The 20,879-nt window shown below is 37.1% G+C and overlaps 1 protein-coding gene across 2 annotated transcripts in view; it reads right to left on the bottom strand.

Annotated features, from left to right (window-relative positions):
• The window catches only part of METTL4 (methyltransferase 4, N6-adenosine), a 61,251-nt gene that overhangs the window by 26,038 nt on the left and 14,334 nt on the right, over positions 1 to 20,879 (bottom strand). For both annotated transcript variants that reach the window (XM_060613375.3, XM_078435387.2), the window contains exons 4-5: positions 12,471 to 12,840; positions 9,957 to 10,026 (exon numbers count right to left, since the gene is read on the bottom strand). In XM_060613375.3, the coding sequence (XP_060469358.1) occupies positions 9,957 to 10,026; positions 12,471 to 12,840 (440 nt within the window). The remainder of the gene's footprint in view (positions 1 to 9,956; positions 10,027 to 12,470; positions 12,841 to 20,879) is intronic.

The following is a 20,879-nucleotide window of genomic DNA, read 5'->3' as shown; positions in this document are numbered from 1 at the left end:
TGAAGTCAGAATGCATTACCCTCCTGGCATCAGTGTGTGATAATGCACACAGAGTATTAATAACCAGGGAAGTTTACCCCAGCTTCAGTGTCCAGAGTTTTAACTGGAGATGCATTACACACGCATGACAGAGTGACTAATTGCCCAGGTGGTTGAACTCAGTCTCCAGGTCAACTAATACCATTGGGACTCAAAGCTCCTACCTTAAATGACACCAGACTGTCTCTAGTGTAGACAGTCCCTACCCTAAAACTGTTTATGTAACCAGTGTCCCAACTTCCCCACCCCCCAACTCAAGCACACTAAAATAAAAATAATCCTATCAGGTATAATACAGATTACCTCCCAGAAGCTGAAGACAAAGGTCAAACTTCTGTTTGGGAAGGCCAAATTCTTTAATACACGTGTTCATGGAAAAGCTTATATACAAATGCTTATAGCACCATTACAGCCAAAAGCTGGAAATCATGCAAACATCACCAACTGCTGAACCTATAATATATTAAGGTATATATATATACACATATATATATATATACCTCGATATACAGGGATATATATGGATGTATAGATATATCCATTCAATGGAATATTGTGCAGCCATTAAAAAGAATGAAATACTGATATATGCTAAAACATGGATGAAACATGAAAACAAATATCAAATGAAGCAAGCCAGACACAAAGGCCACATGTTATATGATTTCATTTACATGTAATGTCCCAAAAGGTAGGTTCATAGAGACAGAAGGAAGATTAATGGCTGCCAGTGTATGGGCAAAGAGGGGAACTGAGAAGAACAAGGATTCTTTTGGGAGTGATGGAAATATTCCAGAATAATATAAGGTAATAGTTGGACAACATTGTAAATGAATTAAACCACTAAACTGTACACTTTAAAGTGGAGAAAATGGTTAATTTTATCTCAGTTTTTAAAAACCTATATTAGCACCCTTCTCTCAAAGAGCACACAATCTAATGTTTATAATATAATAACAAAAGAAAAAAGAGATCACTCACCCTTGTAACTAAAATACAGAACAGACTGAAAGCATTAAAATTTGCTAAGAGGGTCCAACATGGCAACATAAGACTCTGAACTCACCTCCTCCCACATGCTAAATCTAGGCCTATATAGAGACAATTCCTCTGGAAGAAGACAGGGCTGATTACACAACTTCTACACAACAAATGGTAAAGGGACCAATAGGAAAAAGTAGGAGAAATATGGATAAAACAGGAACCCCACTCCTGACTAGGTGACTAGAGGAGAGAAGGGTATTGATGAGAGGCCAGCACACTGACTCACCTGCTCCCAGGCATAGCAGTTTAAAAGGCAAATAGACTGTAAATGAAGGAAATACATTTACTCATACTAGAGCATTGAATAAATAGGTAATAAAACCACTGGAACTCTCACTGGGGTTAAGAGGCATTTTTACGGGGCGCCTGGGTGGCGCAGTCGGTTAAGCGTCCGACTTCAGCCAGGTCACGATCTCGCGGTCCGTGAGTTCGAGCCCCGCGTCAGGCTCTGTGCTGACAGCTCGGAGCCTGGAGCCTGTTTCCGATTCTGTGTCTCCCTCTCTCTCTGCCCCTCCCCCGTTCATGCTCTGTCTCTCTCTGTCCCAAAAATAAAATAAAAAAAAACGTTGAAAAAAAAAAAAATTTAAAAAAAGAGGCATTTTTACATTCTACATCCACCTTCATACCATAAACAAGACCAGGGTCCAGGTACTCTACCAACTTGCTAGGGCCACCCCAGCACACTCTAGACCTCTGGCCCACACCAGCTCCAGCTATCCCTCAAAGACAGCCCCCACACAGTACACAGGTCCCTAGCCATGTCAGCCCTAGCTCCAGCCATCCTGCCAAGTCAGCCCTGACATAACACCCTCCAGAACCCAATGGGCCTATGCCAAATCCAGCCATTCCACAAAGGCAGCCCAGCATAGCACATCCACATAGGACATACCCAGCCTACACCCACTCCAGCTCCACCATTTCCACAGAGGTAGCCACAGCACATGTCCCAGGACCTCCAAGCCATGCCCACTCCAGCTCTAGCCAGCCTGCCAAAGTCATCGGGCACACTGCCTACACAGCAGGCAGTCCTACACAAGGCCACTCCTTCAATACCAAGAAAGTTAGCTCTTTTAGCTAATTCATACAAACACACACAGAAAGTCAAACAAAATGAGACAGAGAAATACATTCCAAACACCAGAAAAAAAGAAAAACCTAAAGAAAAGAAGACAAGTAATTTACCTGATAAAGAGTTCAAAGTAATGGTCATAAAGATGCTCACCAAATACAGGAGAAAAATGGAAGAACACAGTGAGAACTTCAACAAAGAGAAAGAAAATATTAAAAAAGAACCAATCAGAGCTGAGGAATAACTGAAATGAAAAATACACTAAAAAGAACCAAAAGCAAATTACATAAGAGAGAAGGATGAATCAGCAATCTGGAAGAGAGAACAGTTGAAATTATACAATGAGAAAGGCAAAGAAGATTTTTTTAAGGAGGATAGTTTTAAGGGCCCTCTGGAACAACAAGCATACAACATTCTCATTATATGGGTCCCAGAAGGAAAAGAGAGAGGAAAACTGCCAGAAAATTTGAAGAAATAATGCCTGAAAACTTCCCTAACTTGGGAAAGGAAATACATACCAAATGCAGAAAACATAAAGAGCCCCTAATAAAATGGGCCCAAAGAGCTCCAACAAGACATATTATAAATAATAAAATAGCAAAAGTTAATGAGAGAATGTTGAAAGCAGCAATAAAAAAACCAATAGTAATAAATGAGGAAAACTACATAAGATGATCAGCTCATTTTATTTTTACTTTAGAGAGAGAAAGAAAGAGAGAGCACACACACAAGCTGGGGAGAGGGACTGAGAGAAAGAGAGAATCTCGAGCAGGCTCCATGCTCTGTACAGAGCCTGATGCAGGGATAGATCCCATGGCCCTGGGATCACGACCTGAGCAAAAATCAAGAATCAGACACTACACTAAACCAAATGAACCACCCAGGCACCCTGATCATCTCATTTTTCAGCAAAAACTTTGCAAGCCAGAGGGAGTACCAGGATATATTTAAAGTGCTGAAAAGGTAAAACTTACAACCAAAAATACCCAGCAAGGCTGTCATTCAGAATTGAAAGAGAGATAAAGGGTTTCCCAGACAAGCAAAAACTAAAGGAATTCATCCTAAACCAGCCTTACAAGAAATGTTAAAAGATCTTCTTCAAGCAGAAAATAAAGTACCATGACTAAAAATAGGGAAATATATGAAAGAAAAAAATCTCACTCATAAAGGCAAAAACTATAGTAAAGGCAGCAGTAGATGAACCAATTAAAAAGCTAGTTTTAGGATAAAGACAAAAAAAGTAAACTTGGGCACCTGGGTGGCTCAGTCGATTAAGCATCCGATTAAGCATCCGATTTTGGCTCAGGTCATGATCTCACAGTTCGTGAGTTTGAGCCCTGCATAGGGCTCTCTGCTATCAGTGCAAACCCTGCTTCAGATCCTCTTTCTCCCTCTCTCTCTGCCCCTCCCCAACTTGCACATGCACATGTATGCACACATACTCTCCTTCTCTCAAAAATAAACATTTTTGGGGGCGCCTGGGTGGCTCGGTCGGTTGAGCGGCCGACTTCGGCTCAGGTCATGATCTCACGGTCCGTGGGTTCGAGCCCCACATCGGGCTCTGTGCTGACAGCTCGGAGCCTGGAGCCTGTTTCGGATTCTGTGTCTCCCTCTCTCTGACCCTCCCCCATTCATGCTCTGTCTCTCTCTGTCTCAAAAATAAATAAACGTTAAAAAAAATTTTTAAAAAATAAAAATAAACATTTTTTAAAAACTTAAACTCAACTATAGCTACAATAAGTAGTTAAGGGATACAAAATTTAAAAAGATGTAAAATATGATGTCAAAAACAGAAACAACAGATATACAAAACATAAAGACAAAAGAACCCAAACATAACTCTAAAGAAAACCATAAAATCACAAGGGAAGAGACCAAAGGAAGGACAAAGAAACACAGAAGAACTAAAAAAACAACCAAAAAACAATTAAGATGTCAGTAAATACATACCAATCAATAATTACTTTAAATAAAATGGACTAAAATGTTCCAGTCAAAAGACATAGGGAAGCTTAATGGCTAAAAAAATAAGATCCATCTATATGCTGTCTGGAAGAAACTCACTTCACATCTAAAGTCACATATAGACTAAAAACATAAAGTGATGGAAAAAGGTACTCTATGCAAATAAAACCAAAATGAAGGCTGAAGTACCAATACTCATATCAGACAAAATAAACTTTACAACAAAAGATAAAGAAGAGCATTACATAATGACAAAGGAGCCAATCCAAGAAGATGATACAACAGTTACAAATATTTATAAGCCCAACACAGTAGCATCCAAATATTTAAAGCAAGTATTAAAAGACCTAAAGGAAGAAATTGACGTTAATACAATAATAATAGGGGACTTCAATACCCCACTTACATCAATGGATACATCATCCAGATAGAAAATCAATAAGGAAATATTGCCCTTAAACAACACACTACACCAGATGGATGTAATAAATATATACAGCACAATTCACCCCAAAACTGCAGAATGCACATTTTTTTTTAATGGCACATGGAACATTCTTTAGAACAGATCATGTGGTAGGCCACAAAACAAGTCTCAATAAGTTTAAAAAGACATGGAGCATCTTTTCCAACCACAATAGTATGAAACTAGAAATCATTTATAAGACGAAAACTAAAAAAAAACCATAAACATGTGGAGACTGTTACTGAACAACTGTTCAGTAAAACAGTAAAAACTGTTACTGAACAACCAATGAGTAAACAAACAAATCAAAGAGGAAATCAAAAAATACTTTGAGACAAATGAAAATAGAAACACACAGGGTGCCTGGGTGGCTTAGTTAAGTGTCCAACTCTTGATTTCAGCTCAGGTCATGATCTCAGGGTCATGGAATTGGGCCCATCTGCTTAAGATTCTCTTTCTCTCCCTCTGCCCCCTCCCCCAATTGCACTCTCTCTCCAAAATTAAAAAAAGAAATAGAAAAGAAAAGAAAGGAGAGGAGAGGAGAGGAGAGGAGAGGAGAGGAGAGGAGAGGAGAGGAGAGGAAAGGAAAAGAAAATGGAAACACTTTTCCATCTTTTTGCAACTTTCCAAAATTGCAGCAAGCAGTCCTAAGAGAGACGTTCATAGTGATACAAACCTACCTAAGGAAACAAGAAAAATCCCTGAGGTTTAGCTGTAGGGTACTTGGGTGTTTGGGAAGGAAGAATTTTTAAGTTTACAAGTCTAATAATTAGGAAACCAAATTACTATACTTATTGATAACTGAGAATTCTGTAATTTGGAGTAAACATGTACTAAAATGAAAAGGGGCTTTCAGTTGAGGCTAGGGAGAATAAACTGTTTTCCCAAAAGGACACTGTGACAGCTGTGTGTCAGACCTCTTGAAGCTGGCATGTGGAGGCATAAATGAGGTTTCTTGCTTTCCAGAAAGGAAGGGAAGTTGTGGATAGTCTGTATGGTTGGCCTGCTGGGTAGTGACACTCAGGCTGGTCCCAGGCCACGAGCAACAGCTAACATGAGATGTAGAAAGAAGGAGCAATAAAGCAGCTTGTAGCAGAAAAAAGAAAAAGAAGAAAGAAGAAAAATCCCAAATAAACAATATAACCTAAACTAGAAAAATAAGAACAAAGCCTAAAGTTAGTAGAAAAAAGGAAATAACAAAGTTTAGAGTGGAAATTAAAAAAAAAAAAAAAAAAGATTATAGTGGCATAACTGAAATAGAAACTAAAGAAGAAGAAGAACAAGAAGAAGAAGAAGAAGAAGAACAAGAACAAGAAGAAGGGGAGCAGGAGGAGGAGGAGGAAGAAATCAATGAAACTAAAATCTGGTTCTTTAAAAAGTTAAAATTGAAAAACCCTAGTCAGACTCATCAAGAAAAAAGAAAGGGCTCACATGAATAAAATCAAAAATGAAAGAGAAGTTACAACTGAAACCACAGAAATACGTAGGAGACTATGTATCACAGAAGAGTACTAAAAAAAATTATGTGCCAACAAAATGGAAAACATTGAAGAAATGCATAAGTTCCTGGAAACACACAACCTTACAAGACTGAATCACAGAGAAATAGAACATCCGAATATACCAATTACAAGTAATGAAATTGGATCAGTAATTTAAAAATTCCCAGAAAACAAAAGTCCAAGACCACATTGCTTCATATATGATATCTACTAAACATTTAAAGAGGAGTTAGTAACTATTCTTCTCAAATTATTCCAAAAAATTGAAGAGGAAGAAATTCTTCTAAACTCATTTTACAAGGCCAGCAGAACACCAATACCAGAATCAGACAAAGATACCACTAAAAAAGAAAATTACAGGCCAATATCCCCAATAAACACAGATGCAAAAATCCTCTTCAAAATATTAGTAAATCAAAATCAACATGTTAAAAGGATCATACACAATGACCCAGTGGAATTTACCAATATAATGTACCACATTAACAAAATTAAAGATAAAATATGATCACCTCAATAGATGCAAAAAAAGCATTGACATATACAACATCCATTTATGATAAAAACCCTAAAAAAGTGGATACAGAAAGAACACACCAAGTATAATAAAGGCCATATGTGATAAACCCTCAGGGAAAATCATACTGAGTGGTGAAAAGCTGAAAGCATTTCCTCCAAGATTAGGAGCAAGACAAGGATACCCATTCTCACCACTTATTCAGCATAGTATTGGCAATCCTAGCCACATCAATTAGGTAAGAAAAAAAAAATTAAAGGCATCCAAATTGAAAAAGAATAAGTAGAACTATCACTACTTGGCAGATGACATAATAATCATCTAGAGAAAACCATAAGGCTCCACTGAAAAACTATTAAAACTAATAAAATAATTCAGGAAAATCACACAATACCAAATGAACATACAGAAATCTAACCCATTGCATTTATGTACACTAATAATGAGCTATCAGAAAGAGAAGTTAAGAAAACAATCCCATTTACAATTGCACCAAAAAGAATAAAATACCTAGGAAAAAATTTAACCAAAGAAGTGAAAGACCTGTACTCTTGAAAAGTGTAAGACATAGATGGAAAAAACTGAAGACAAGACAAATAAATGGAAATATACACTGTGCTCACGGACTCGAAGAATTAGTATCATGAGAATGTCCATACTACACAAAGCAATCTACAGATTTAACGCAACCCCTATCAAAATACCAATGGCATTTTTAACAACTAGAACAAAGAATCCTAAAATTTGTATGGAACTACAAAAACCCTAAATAGCAAAAGTGGTCTTAAGAACAAAGCAGGAAGATCGTGCTGATTTCAAAGTATATTAAATGTACGATAATGGTACAAAGAAACACACGTACATCAACAAAACAGAATAGAGAGCCCAAAAATGAGCCCACACATGTACAATCACCATTTAGCAACTACCTTAAAAATAAGTGATTTGGGCAAGACTCATCAATGGATGCTGTATTACTTTTTTATTGCTACTTTCAAAAATGTCAATTGCCAGGATGCCTGGATAGCTCACTTGGGTTAAGCATCAAACTTCAGCTCAGGTCATGGTCTCATGGTTCATGAGTTCCAGTCTCAAATCAGGCTCTGTGCTGACAGCTCAGAGCCTGGAGCCTGCTTCAGATTCTGTGTCTCCCTCTCTTTCTGTCTCTCCCCTGCTCATGCTCTGTCTCTCTCTCAAAAATAAACATAAAAAATAAAAAAAAATTTTAAATGTCAATTTCCTGAAACACCTGAGAAAAGTTCCTGAGAAAAGACTCAGGAACTTCCAAATTAAAGGATACTAAAGAGACATGACAACTGAATATAAGGCATGATCCAGGATTTTATTTTGCCAAAAATTTCCAAGATAACTGATAACCTGAATAAGGTCTATATATGAGATACTAGTGCTATATCAGTAACAGTACTATATCAATGTTAATTACCTATTTTGACAATTGCATTATGATTACATGTGAGAATTTCTTTGTTTTTAGGAAATATAGAATGAAATATTTCAGAGTAACTTACTTTTTCTCTTAAATAATTTATTTTCAAATGGCTTAGAAAAAATTATGTATAGATATCTACATACAAACACACACATAGAGGATACAAGAATACTCTGTATGATTCTTGCAACTTTAAGAGAAAAATATCCCAGCTCATAAACAAAAAACGACAAGAAAACTGGAGATAATTGTGGAGATAAAGAAATTTCACATGAAGTTGAAGTCAAGGTAATAGGAAGTGTTCAAGTCTAGACCTGAACATTCAGAGGAAATATAACTGAAGATATTCACTAGTATAAGAGAGGAAAACTTAAAGTTTAAAAAAAAAACTATTAAAAGGAAATGTCCTCGAGGCACCTGGGTGGCTCAGTCCATTAAGCAGACTCTTCAGTTTGGCTCAGGTGGTGCCTTACAGTTTGTGAGATGGAGCCCTGCACTGGGCTCTGTGCTGACAGCATGGAGCCTGCTCGGGATTCTCTCTCCTTGTCTCTCTCTCTCTCTCTCTGCTCCTCCCCCCCGCTCAAAATAAATAAAAAAAAGAAAAAGGAGAGGCACTTGGCTGGCTCAGTCGGTTACACGTTCAACTTCGGCTCAGGTCATGATCTCGTGGTCTGTGAGTTCAAGCCCTTCATGGGGACCTGTGCTGACCACTCAGAGCTTGGAGCCTGCTTCAGATTGTCTCCCTCTCTCTCTGCCGCTCCCCCTCCCTCTCTCAAAAATAAACATTAAAAAAAAAAAAGGAAATGTCCTCTTAGTAATTAAACTGATTACTCTAAGAGATGACATACAAAAAAGCTGACAAAGTAAAAAAGTTAAAGATAGGGTAGACAAATTCATTCATAGCAGCTACTGAGGAAAACTATACAAGCATACCTCAGAGATACTGCAGGTTCAGTTCCAGACCACCACAACAAAGCTAATATCACTTTAAAAAAGTGACTCAAATTAATTTTGGGTTATGCTTATACTACACTCATCAACTAAGTATGCAACAGCAATATTTCTTAAAAAACAACATACATATTTCATTGCTAAAAAATGTAACCATCATCTGAGTTTTCAGTGAGTTAATCACTGATCACAGATCACCATAACAAATATAATGAAGAAGTCTGAGATATGGCAAAATGTGACAGAGAGACACAAAATGAGCAAATACTATTGGAAAAATGATGCCAAAGACTTGCTGAATGCAGGGTTGCCAAAAACCTACAATTTAAAAAAAAAAAAAAAAAAAAGGCAATAACTGCAAAGCACAACAAAGTGAAGCACAATAAAACAAGGTATGCCCATATTTTGGTACATATTTCCAAAGTTAAAAATTTGATATCAAAGAAGGCAAAAATGTTGCCATTTGGTGTTATAGAAATATCCATGAACTAGTTCAGTCAGTAACCTCAGTCATTAATAAGTATATCACTTGTGACACTTTTATTTTACCTATACATAGTTCTAATCCAAGAGAATTACCTATTTAGGGAAACTAAAAATTTAAGTGAAAAGGGGCACTTGGGTGGCTCAGTTGGTTAAGCATCTGACTCTTGATTTTGGCTCAAGCCCTGAGTTGAGTCACCACACTGGGCCTGGAGCCTGCATAAGATTCTCTCTCTCCCTCTCCCTCTGTCCCTCCCAGGCTCACGTGTGCTCTCTAAATAAATACATACAAACATATGTACATAGACACATAAATATTTTTAAAAATAAACAAAATTTAAATGAAAATATTTTAGTAGTTTCAGACAAACTTTATCTCAAAATAATGCTTTTGGCATATGTAACTAGAATTTACAAAGGACAATATCTTTTAGAAACCACATCTAATAGGTTAATTTGTTTATTCTTACCTGTTACTCCTTTTAACTGATTTGTTCTGCCATGGTGGATCTATCACAATTACATCATATGTTTTCCTACCTGAAAACAAACACACAAAGTATTTCAGAAAGTACCTTCCATAGATGATCACTTTAAAAACTAAAGTGCAATGGGGCACCTGGGTGGCTCAGTCAGTTAAGTGTCTGACTTCAGCTCAGGTCATGATCTCACGTTCCGTGAGTTTGAGCCACCCCGCGTCAGGCTCTGTGCTGACAGTTTGGAGCCTGGAACTTGCTTCAGATCCTGTGTCTCCCTCTCTCTCTGCCCCTCCCCCACTCACACTCTGTGTGTGTCTCTCTCTCTCAAAAATAAACATTAAAAAATAAATAAATAAAAATTAAAAGTGCATTTACTACAGATACAAATATAATGGAATGCAACAAAAGGATTTGTAGCATTTATTCAAATAGAATAATTTAACCTAGAAAAATTAAATTTCCCTTATAATTTAGTACAGCTAGAATTTTAACATAATTTCACCTATTGCTATTTATTCAAAGACTACCTGAAAATAACTACAGCTCACTTAGTTAGATACCAATCATCTGTAAATGCCCTATAAATCTTTGTAGCCATGTTAATATGGTCCTTTCAAATGTAGGAGGGGTTAGTTTTTTGGGGTTTTTTGGGTTTTTTGCTTTACTTTTTTTAAACTTTCTTTTGAAATAATTTATCTTAAACCTGATATGCCCACCATAATATAACTTCCCCAATTGTCTACAATTGCCTTTTTCTGGCCCAGGATCCAAACCAGGATCACACATTGCATCTAGTTGCCATGTGTCCTCAATCTCTTCCACTCTGGAAAAGTTCCTGTCTTTTTTTGTCATTTATTACCGACATTTTGAAGGCTACTGGCCAGTTATCTTATAGAATGTCTCCTAATTTGGGTTTGGTACTTCCTCATGATTAAATTTAGTTATTAATTTTTGGCAAGAGTATTACCAAAGTAATCAGGAAATAAGAGATGTCAAAATGTCTCATTATTGGTGATACTAACTTTAACCACTTGGTTAAAGTGCTGTCTACCAAGTTTCTCCAGTTTTCCCTTTGTAATTAATAAATATCATGTAAGGAGATATTTTCAGACCGTGCAAATATCCCATGTCTTATCTTTTCACCTACCACTTTGACATCCAATTACTATGGTGTTTGCCAGATAGAAACTTTCTAGTTCTATCAGTCTACCCACATTTATTAATTGGAATTTTACTGTAAGGAAGAGCTGTCCTTTTATAAACATAGCTTTTAAAAACATAGCTATATTTTGGTAAATCTAGAATTTCATACATAATCAAAACAGTGCAAATTAAAATGAGGAAGTAACAGTTTTCAAACTATTAGAGTGACAAATATCAAAAAGAATGGAAAACAGCATTCAAACATAGCATAATTTCCCATTAATTTATTATCCTGTCATCTACCCTGAAGAATCTGTGACATGAATAACCACTCATATGTAACATGGCTTGATAGCAATTAAAAGAAGCTTTTCCTCAATGAACTATGTCAATTAATACCTTAAAATGTTGCTATTAAATGCCCAAATAACAATAAATAGCAAATTTAAATATTTCTTTCCTACCTCATCTCTTAGATTGTAATAGTAACAATTTATTAAATACATATAAGTCCCTGACATAAGCAATTGATGCAGATTAATTCACTTAATCCTCAAAATGACTTTCAGAAGTAGGTTATTATCATACCCATTTTATAAACTAGGAAACCAAGGCTCTTTTTATTAGCCCAAAGACTAACAGTTAAGCTTCAGAATCTAAATCCAAATTCAGCTGTGGACTTCAATCTTTAAATTGTGTTAACATTATACAGGAAGATATTTCAAGAAATTTTAGACAATAAATGTGAACATTAGCTTAATATGTAACCCTAAAAGGTTAGGGTGTAAATATTCATATCTGAAGTGTTTCTAATTTGCTATAAAGAAAAGTTAAATAAAATTGTTTAGGGGTGCCTAGGTGGCTCAGTTGGTTAAGCACCTGACTTCAGCTCTGGTCATGATCTCATGGTTTGTAGGCTCAAGCCCACGTTGGTCTCTGTGCTGACAGCTCAGAGCCTGGAGCCTGCTTTGGATTCTGTGTCTCCCTCTCTCTGTGACCCTCTCCTACCCACACTCTCTCTCCAAAAAAAATTTTTTAATTTTTTTTTTTAATTTTAAATAAAATTGTTTGGCCAAAACCAAATGTATCCTGAATTCCAAAGTACAGAGCAGCAACTGTGTTTGCTCTCATGGGGACTAACTGCTTTTTGATGCTTTGTTCATAATTCTTATTTTTTAATTTTTTTTTAATTTTTTAAACCCAAACTCAGCACTTTTAAAATTTTTAAACAAAAATTACACAGAGAAAATGAAGTGTTTACCCTATCCTCATAAAATGTTGACCCTCATTCAGCATTCAGACTAGCTCTTGACTTTTAATGCCACAGAAAAATTGTATTTTTCTAATAGCATAATTACTTACAGTTCAGAAGTGGATGCATGCAAGAAATGTCAGACAAAAGAAAACTGCTTTTTGGTGGCACCAGGTATTTCTGTCCCATTAACGTAATAATTTTTGTAAAGCTAGAGTTGTTTTCAACAATCCGTGAAAATAAATCCTGTTCTGTAACAGACATATCCTCTTCCGTCAATTGTAATGCCTGCAGTTCCATTTCATTCAGAGAAGGCAAATGCTTTGCCATTGCACATAATTCTGACAAATTGCAGGTATCAAGTGGTAAAGTAATGGGCTCACTACACTTGTTCCATTTTTCAGAAAGTGGATGAAGAAAGCCACTCTTGAGACCTTCTTGGATTAACTCCGAAGAGCCATCCAAAATCAGTCCCCTGATCTGTAAGAAAAATTTGTTACAGTATATTAAAGTCATTAACATTAAAACAATTACCTAAATAATGAAATTCCTACTATGTTTTGAGTATTTGAACTTATGGATGAAATCAATATTTTTAAAGCTTACACTAAAATAATTTTAACATACAATGTAAAAATAAAACTATGTGAGTATACCTTTGAAGTACTGTTTCTTAAATGTGGAATGAAACAAACCTCATAAATTCACTTACAGTTAAATAACTAAATAATGCACATAAAAAAACACATTCTTAAAAATGTATTAAAACGAAGGGTGCCTGGGTGGCTCAGTCAAGCATCCAACTCTTGATTTCAGCTCAGGTCATGACCCTCAGGGTCATGGGATTGAGCCCCAGGTTGGGCTCTGGCTGAGCATAGAGCCAATCAAAATTATCTCTATTCCTCTGCCCTTCCCTACTCACCCCCCCCCTTCTCTCTCTCTCTCTCTCTCTAAAAAAAAAAAAAAAAAAAAAAAAAAAGGTATTAAGATGAATTTGAAAAAAAACAAAACAAGGGTGAATTTGATAACATGCATGTTTCCAAAAGAAAGCAGAATTTCTAATCTGTAAAGCAAACTAAGTTTAAATCACATATAATATTGTTTCTTTAGTGATCCACTTTTAAAATAAACATACCTTTTAACTCTAATATAGTACTTAAATTGTAAAGAAAAAAGCAACTGTTGGGGCACCTGGGTGGCTCAGTCGGTTCAGTGTCCGACTTCAGCTCAGGTCATGATCTCGCAGTTTCTGAGTTCAAGGCCCGCACTGAGCTCTGTGCTGACAGCTTGGAGCCTGGAGCCTGCTTTGGATTCTGTGTCTCCTTCTCTCTCTGCCCCTCCCCCCACTCACACTCTGTCTCTCTCTCAAGAAATAAACATTAAAAAAAATTTTTTTAATAAAAAAAAAAAAACTGTTAAATGAACATAAAAACACAGTTCTGTGAAAATATAACTACAATAATTATAAAATTGAAATCTAAGTTCCACTTCTGGACAAGATGGAGTACCAGAAGTCAGATTTCACTTTTCATCTGAAATTACTTTTTACAAATGTATAAAATGTGTAATTTATTAAAAAGGCTTTCAGACCTTAGATGGATGTCAAGTAATGAAGAACAGTGGTCCCTAAAAAAAAGGAGAAACAAAATGATTTCTCCAGCTTACTACCTTGAGAGTTTCCAGGCAGCAGCACAGAGAAGGAGACCCATTCAGAGTCCATGAGTTGACCTGGGAAGATGGGGCTGGAAAGGTCTGGAAAGGTCAAAGCAGCTAGAATTTGCCAGGCAGGATACCAAAGAGGAGACTACAAAGAGAGTTCTTATAAGCTGCAGAAGGGTCCACTTAAGTCTACCCAAGGCCAGGGAAAGAAATAGATGTGAAATGATCATAGGAAACAATACACAGAGCTCATAGAGAGGTGGGAACAATGCTCCCAACAGCCAGAATGGAAAATCTCCTAATTTACAAAGCAACAGGTAGACTATTCAAAAGGGTATTGCCTCAACGTTGGGGAGAAAAATAGCTCTAAAATAAAGGCTGCTCTGGTTCTAACTAAAAAAGCTTAGAGCAAGCTTCAAAACCTTTGTTTAAGAAAATCACAGGGTGCCAAGATGGCGGAACAGCCTGGAAGTTTTTTTGGGGCCTCTCGTCCCTGAAATGCAGCCAGATCAACACTAAATCATACTGTACACCTAGAAAACTAATGTGAGGGTTAACACAACAATCTGAACAACCTAAACCACAGAACTCGGCAGGTACATAGCATGGAGAGGTGAACTGGGGGAGAGAGAAACAGCAGAGGGTAGGGAGCTGTTTTTGCTTGTGGAGAGAGGATAGAGACAGGGGGAGAGCACAGGAAAGCATCCACCAACCCCCAAAAGCAGCTGGAGAGAAAAGAAAGAGTACGCAAGGGACTGAAAAAAAAAAGTGGGGGAAAGTAGAAAGGAGAGGGTTTAAATTCCACTAAGACTCTATAAACAGAGGGAGCACAGAGTCTGAAACTCCACAGCTCGATACCCAGAGCTGTTGTGATGGGAACAGCGAATCCCCAGGAACAGAGAACGAGATCCAAGGGGTCCTCAGGCCACACAGGGAGAGGTGGTTCCCCTGCTATGAGGACATTTGGTGGAGGATGTGTGGTCACCCCATAGGCAAAGATCCCAGTGGACCTGAGAATGACCACATTGGCTGGTCAAGAACTGCTGTACAATCACATGAACTTTTTCTGGGACGGGCTGGCACCCAGCCACAGTCTTTGGGAATCAGCAGCAGCAGGGTCCCACGAATGTTCCTGGGGGCAGCCGAGCACCTGGCCATTGCTCAGTGAGATGCTCCGCCAGAGGGTCAGAATGGGTCAAAGTCACAGTCCCTCAGAAGTGAGGAGTTGGGAAATACAGCCACACCTGGGAAAAACTCAGGAGGGAGATGCCACCTGGCATCCTAATGTCTTGGTCATGGAATGTAAAAGTGGGGAGTGGATAGAACTGGAGACAAAGGAGGGGTGCTCGATTGCCAGTCAGGGAGAGCACAGAGTTCTGATACTAGAGTCTGGGTAGCTGGGTGACACCATACTCAGCCTTCACACACATGCGCATACACACCTACATGCACCACAACAATCCACCCCAGTAAGCTAAGCAGCGACATCTAATGGAGAATGGAGCCGTTACACTAAACCCCACCCAACTTGGCCAACCTCGTGCTACAGGAACACAAGTCTCTCCACCTGCTTAATTACAGACTATAAAGTGCTTCATAGCTTGACTTCTAGGGGAAACCGATGTAATTTCAATTATCTTCAGCCTGTTCCCTGGTCCATCTATTCAATTTTTTTCTTTTTCTTTTCTTATTCTTGAATACAGAAACAGAAGAAGTTTATTTTTATTTTCCATTTTTACTAAAAATATTTTTTTAATTTTTTACAATATTTTTCACTTTTCTATAAATGTTTTACATTCTATTTTACTTCCATTATTTCATTTTATTATATTTTAGTGTATTCACTCTTTCAAATTTTCAAACATTTTATTTTTCTGTTTTTCTTTTCTTATTTTTTTCCTTTTTTTTCTTTTCATATCTTTCCCTTTTTTCTCTACTATACCAAGCTCCTTTCAACAAACGGACCAAAATACACCTAGGATCTAGCATCACTTATTTGATTTTTTTGTGTTGATTTAATTTTTTAATTTTATTTTTTTTACCGTATTAATTTCTTTTCTTCCTTCAAAATGATGAAACGAAGGAATTCACCCCAAAAGAAAGAATAGGAAGAAATGACAGCCAGGGACTTAATCAACACAGTACAAGCAAGATGTGTGAACCAGAATTTAGAATCACAATAATAAGAATACTAGCTGGGGTTGAAAATAGATTAGAATCCCTTTCTGCAGAGATAAAAGAAGTAAAAAATAGAATGAAATTAAAAATGCTATAACTGAGCTGCAATCACAGATGGATGCTGTGGCGGCAAGGATGGATGAGGCAGAACAGAGAATCAGCGAGGACAAACGTACAGAGAATAATGAAGCAGGGAAAAAAAGGGAGATTAAGGCAAAAGACCACGATTTAAGAATTAGAGAAATTAGTCACTCATTAAAAAAGGAACAACATCAGAATCATAGGGGTCACAGAAGAGGAAGAGAGAGAAATAGGGGTAGAAGGGTTATATGAGCAAATCATAGCAGAAAACTTTCCTAACCTGGGGAAAGACACAGACATCAAAATCCAGGAAGCACAGAGGACCCCCATTAGATTCAACAAAAACTGACCATCAACAAGGCATATCATAGTCAAACTGACAAAATACTCACGCAAGGAGGAAATCATGAAAGCAGCAAGGGAAAAAAGTCCTAAACCTACATGGGAAGACAGATGAGGTTTGCAGCAGACCTATCCACAGAAATTTGGCAGGCCAGAAAGGAGTGGCAGGATATATTCAATGTGCTAAATCAGAAAAATATGCAGCCAAGAATTCTTTATCCAACAAGGATGTCATTCAAAACAGAAGGAGAGATAAAAAGTTTCCCAGACAAACAAAAATTAAAGGAGTTCGTGACCACTAAACCAGCCCTGCAAGAAATTTTAAGGGGGACTCTCTGAGGGGAGAAAAGACCAAAAAAACAAAACAAAAACAAAACAAAAGCAGCAATGACTAGAAAGGACCAGAGAACACTATCAGAAACTCCAACTCTACAGGCAACATAATGGCAATAAATTCATATCTTTCAGTACTCACTCTAAACGTTCCCATCAAAAGACATAGGGTAATAGAATAAAATCCATCTATATGCTGTTTACACGAGACCCACTGTAGACCTAAAGATCGAAAGTAAGGGGATGGAGAACCATCTATCATGCTAATGGTCAAAAAACGAAAGCCAGAGTAGCCATACTTATATCCGACAATCTAGACATTAAAATAAAGACTGTATCAAGAAATGCAGAAGGGCATTATATCACAATTAAGGGGTCTATCCACCAAGAAGATCTAACAATTGTAAACATTTAAGCTCCAAATGTGGTGGCACCCAAATATATAAATCAATTAATCACAAACATGAAGAAACTCAATGATAATAATACCATAATACTAGGTGACTTCAACACCCCATTCACAGCAATGGACACATAACCTAAACAGAAAATCAACAAGGAAACAATGGCTTTGAATGAAATACTAGACCAGATGGACTTAAAAGATATATTCAGAACATTCATCCTAAAGCAGCAGAATATACGTTCTTCTCCAGTGCACATGGAACATTCTCCAGAATAGATCACATACTGGGACACATATCAGCCCTAAGTAAGTACAAAAAGATGGAGATCATACCATGCATATTTTCAGACCACAATTCTATTAAACTCTAAATCAACCACAAGAAAAAATTTGGAAAAGTAACAAACATGTGGAGACTCAAGAACATCCTACTAAAGAATGAATGGGCTAACCAAGAAGTTAAACAGGAAATTAAAAAGTACATGGAAGCTAATGAAAATTATAATACCACAGCCAAAAACCTCTGGAATGCAGCAAAGGTGGTCATAAGAAGGAAGTATACAGCAATCCAGGCCTTCCTAAAGAAGGAAGGTCTCAGATAAACAACCTAACCTTACACCTTAGGGAGCTGGAAAAGAACAGCAAATAAAACCCAAAACCAGCAGAAGACAGGAAATAATAAAGATTAAAGCAGAAATCAATGCTATCAACCCCCCGCCAAAAAAAAACAGTAGAACAGATCAATGAAACCAGAAGCTGGTTCTGTGAAAGAATTAACAAAATTCATAAACCCCTAGCCAGTTTCATCAAAAAGAAAAGGGATATGGCCCAAAAAAATAAAATCAAGAATGAAAGAGGAGAGATCAAAATCAACACAGAATAAATACAAACAATAACAAGAGAATATTATGAGCACTTATATGCCAATAAAATGGGCAATCTGGAAGAAATAGACAAATTCCTAGAAATATATAAACTATCAAAGCTGAAATAGGAAGAAATAGAAAATTTGAACAGACCCATAACCAGTAAAGAAATCGAATTATTAATCAAAAATCTCCCAAAAAACAAGAGTCCAGGCCCAGATGGCTTTCCATGGGAATTCTACCCAACATTTAAAGAAGAGTTAACACCTATTCTCTTGAAGCTGTTCCAAAAAACAGAAATGGAAGGAAAACTTCCAAACTCTTTCTATGAAGCCAGCATTACCTTGACTCCAAAACCAGACAAAGACCCCACTAAAAAGGAGAACTACAGACCACTTTCCCACATGAACATGGATGCAAAAATCCTCAACAAGATATTAGCCAACCGGATACAACAATACATTAAAAGAATTATTCATCACGACCAAGTGGGATTTATACCTGGGATACAGGACTGGTTCAATATCCACAAAGCCATCAATGTGGTACATTACATCAATAAAAGAAAAGAACCACATGATCATCTCAATAGATGCAGAGAAAGCATTTGACAAAATCCAGTATCCTTTATTGATTAAAAACCCTCAAGAAAGTAGGCATAGAAGGATCAAACCTCAAGATCATAAAAGCCATATATGAAAGACCCACTGCTAATATCATCCTCAATGGGGAAAAACTGAGAGCTTAGCCCCTAAGGTCAGGAATAACACAGGGATGTCCACTCTCACCATTGTTAATTCAACATAGTATTGGAAGTCTTAGCCTCTGCAATCAGACAACACAAAGAAATAAAAGGCATCCAAATCGGCCAGGAGGAGGTCAAACTTTCATTCTTCAAACATAACATGATGCTAAACCCAAAATATTCCATCAAAAACTGCTAGAACTGATTCATGAATACAGCAAAGTTGCAGGATATAAAATCAATGCAAAAAAATCGGTTGCATTCCTATACACCAATAATGAAGCAACAGAAAGAGAAATCAAGGAATCGATCCCATTTACAATTGCACCAAAAACCATAAAATACCTAGGAATAAATCTAACCAAAGAGGGAAAAATCTATACACCTAAAACTATACAAAGCTTATGAAAGAAATTGAAGAAGACACAAAAAAAAGGAAAAAGATTCCATGCTCCTGGATAGGAAGAACAAATATTGTTAAAATGTCAATACTACCCAAAGCAATCTACATATTCAATGAAATCCCTGTCAAAATAACACCAGCATTCCTTAAAGACCTAGAATAAACAATCCTAAAATTTGTATGTAACCAGAAAAGACCCTGAATAGCCAAAGCAATCCTGAAAAAGAAAACCAAAGCTGGAGGCATCACAATCCCAGACTTCAAGATGTATTACAAAGCTGTAATCATCAAGACAGTATGGTACTGGCAAAAAAACAGACACTCAAATCAATGGAATGGAATAGAGAACCCAGAAATGGACCCACAAACATATGGCCAACTAATCTTTGACAAAGCAGGAAAGAATATCCAACAGAATAAAGACACTCTCTTCAGCAAATGGTGCTGGGAAAACTGGAGAGCAACATGCAGAAAAATGAACCTGGACCATTTTCTTACACCACACACAAAAACAAACTCAAAATGGATTAAAGGCCTAAATGTAAGACAGGAAGCCATCAAAATCCTAGAGGAAAAAGCAGGCAAAAACCTCTTGACCTTGGCCACAGCAACTTCTTACTCAACACGTCTCCAGAAGCAAGGGAAACAAAAGCAAAAATGAACTATTGGGACCTCATCAAAATAAAAAGCTTCTGCACAGCAAGGAAACAATCAACAAAACTGAAAGGCAGCCGATGGAATGGGAGAACATATTTGCAAATGACATATCAGATAAAGGGTTAGGATCCAAAATCTATAAAGAACTCATCAAACTCAACACCCAAGAAACAAATAATCCAGTGAAGAAACGGGCAAAAGACATGAATGGGCAAAAAACTTCTCCAAAGAAGACATCAAGATGGCCAACCGACACATGAAAAAAAATGCTCAACATCACTCGTCATCAGGGAAATACAAATCAAAACCACAATGAGATACCAACTCACACCTGTCAGAATGGCTAACATTAACAACTCAGGCAACAACAGATGTTAGCAAGGATGTGGAGAAAGAGGGTCTTTTTGCACAGCTGGTGGGAATGCAAACTGGTGCAGCCACTCTGGAAAACAGTATGGAGGTTCCTCAAAAAATTATACATATAAATACCCTATAGCCCAGCAATTGCACTACTAGATATCTATCCAAGTGATACACATGTGCTGTTTTGAAGGAGCACATGCACCCCAATGTTTATAGCAGCACTGTCAACAATAGCCAAAGAATGGAAAGAGCCCAAATGTCCATCAATAGATGAATGGATAAAGATGATGTGGTATATATATATATACAATGGAGTATTACTCAGCAATCCAAAAGAATGAAATCTTGCCATTTGTAACTACGTGGATGAAACTGAGGATATTATGCTAAGTGAAATTAGTCACTCATAGAAAGACAAGTATCATATGACTTTACTCCTATGAAGAATTTAAGATACAAACCAGATGACCATATGGGAAGCGAAAC

This window comes from Panthera onca, chromosome D3 (assembly GCF_046562875.1).
Source record: "Panthera onca isolate mPanOnc1 chromosome D3, mPanOnc1 haplotype 2, whole genome shotgun sequence".
Taxonomy (NCBI): domain Eukaryota; kingdom Metazoa; phylum Chordata; class Mammalia; order Carnivora; family Felidae; genus Panthera; species Panthera onca.
Note: the sequence above shows the minus strand (reverse complement) of the source record. Positions and strands in the feature narration are given on the sequence as shown.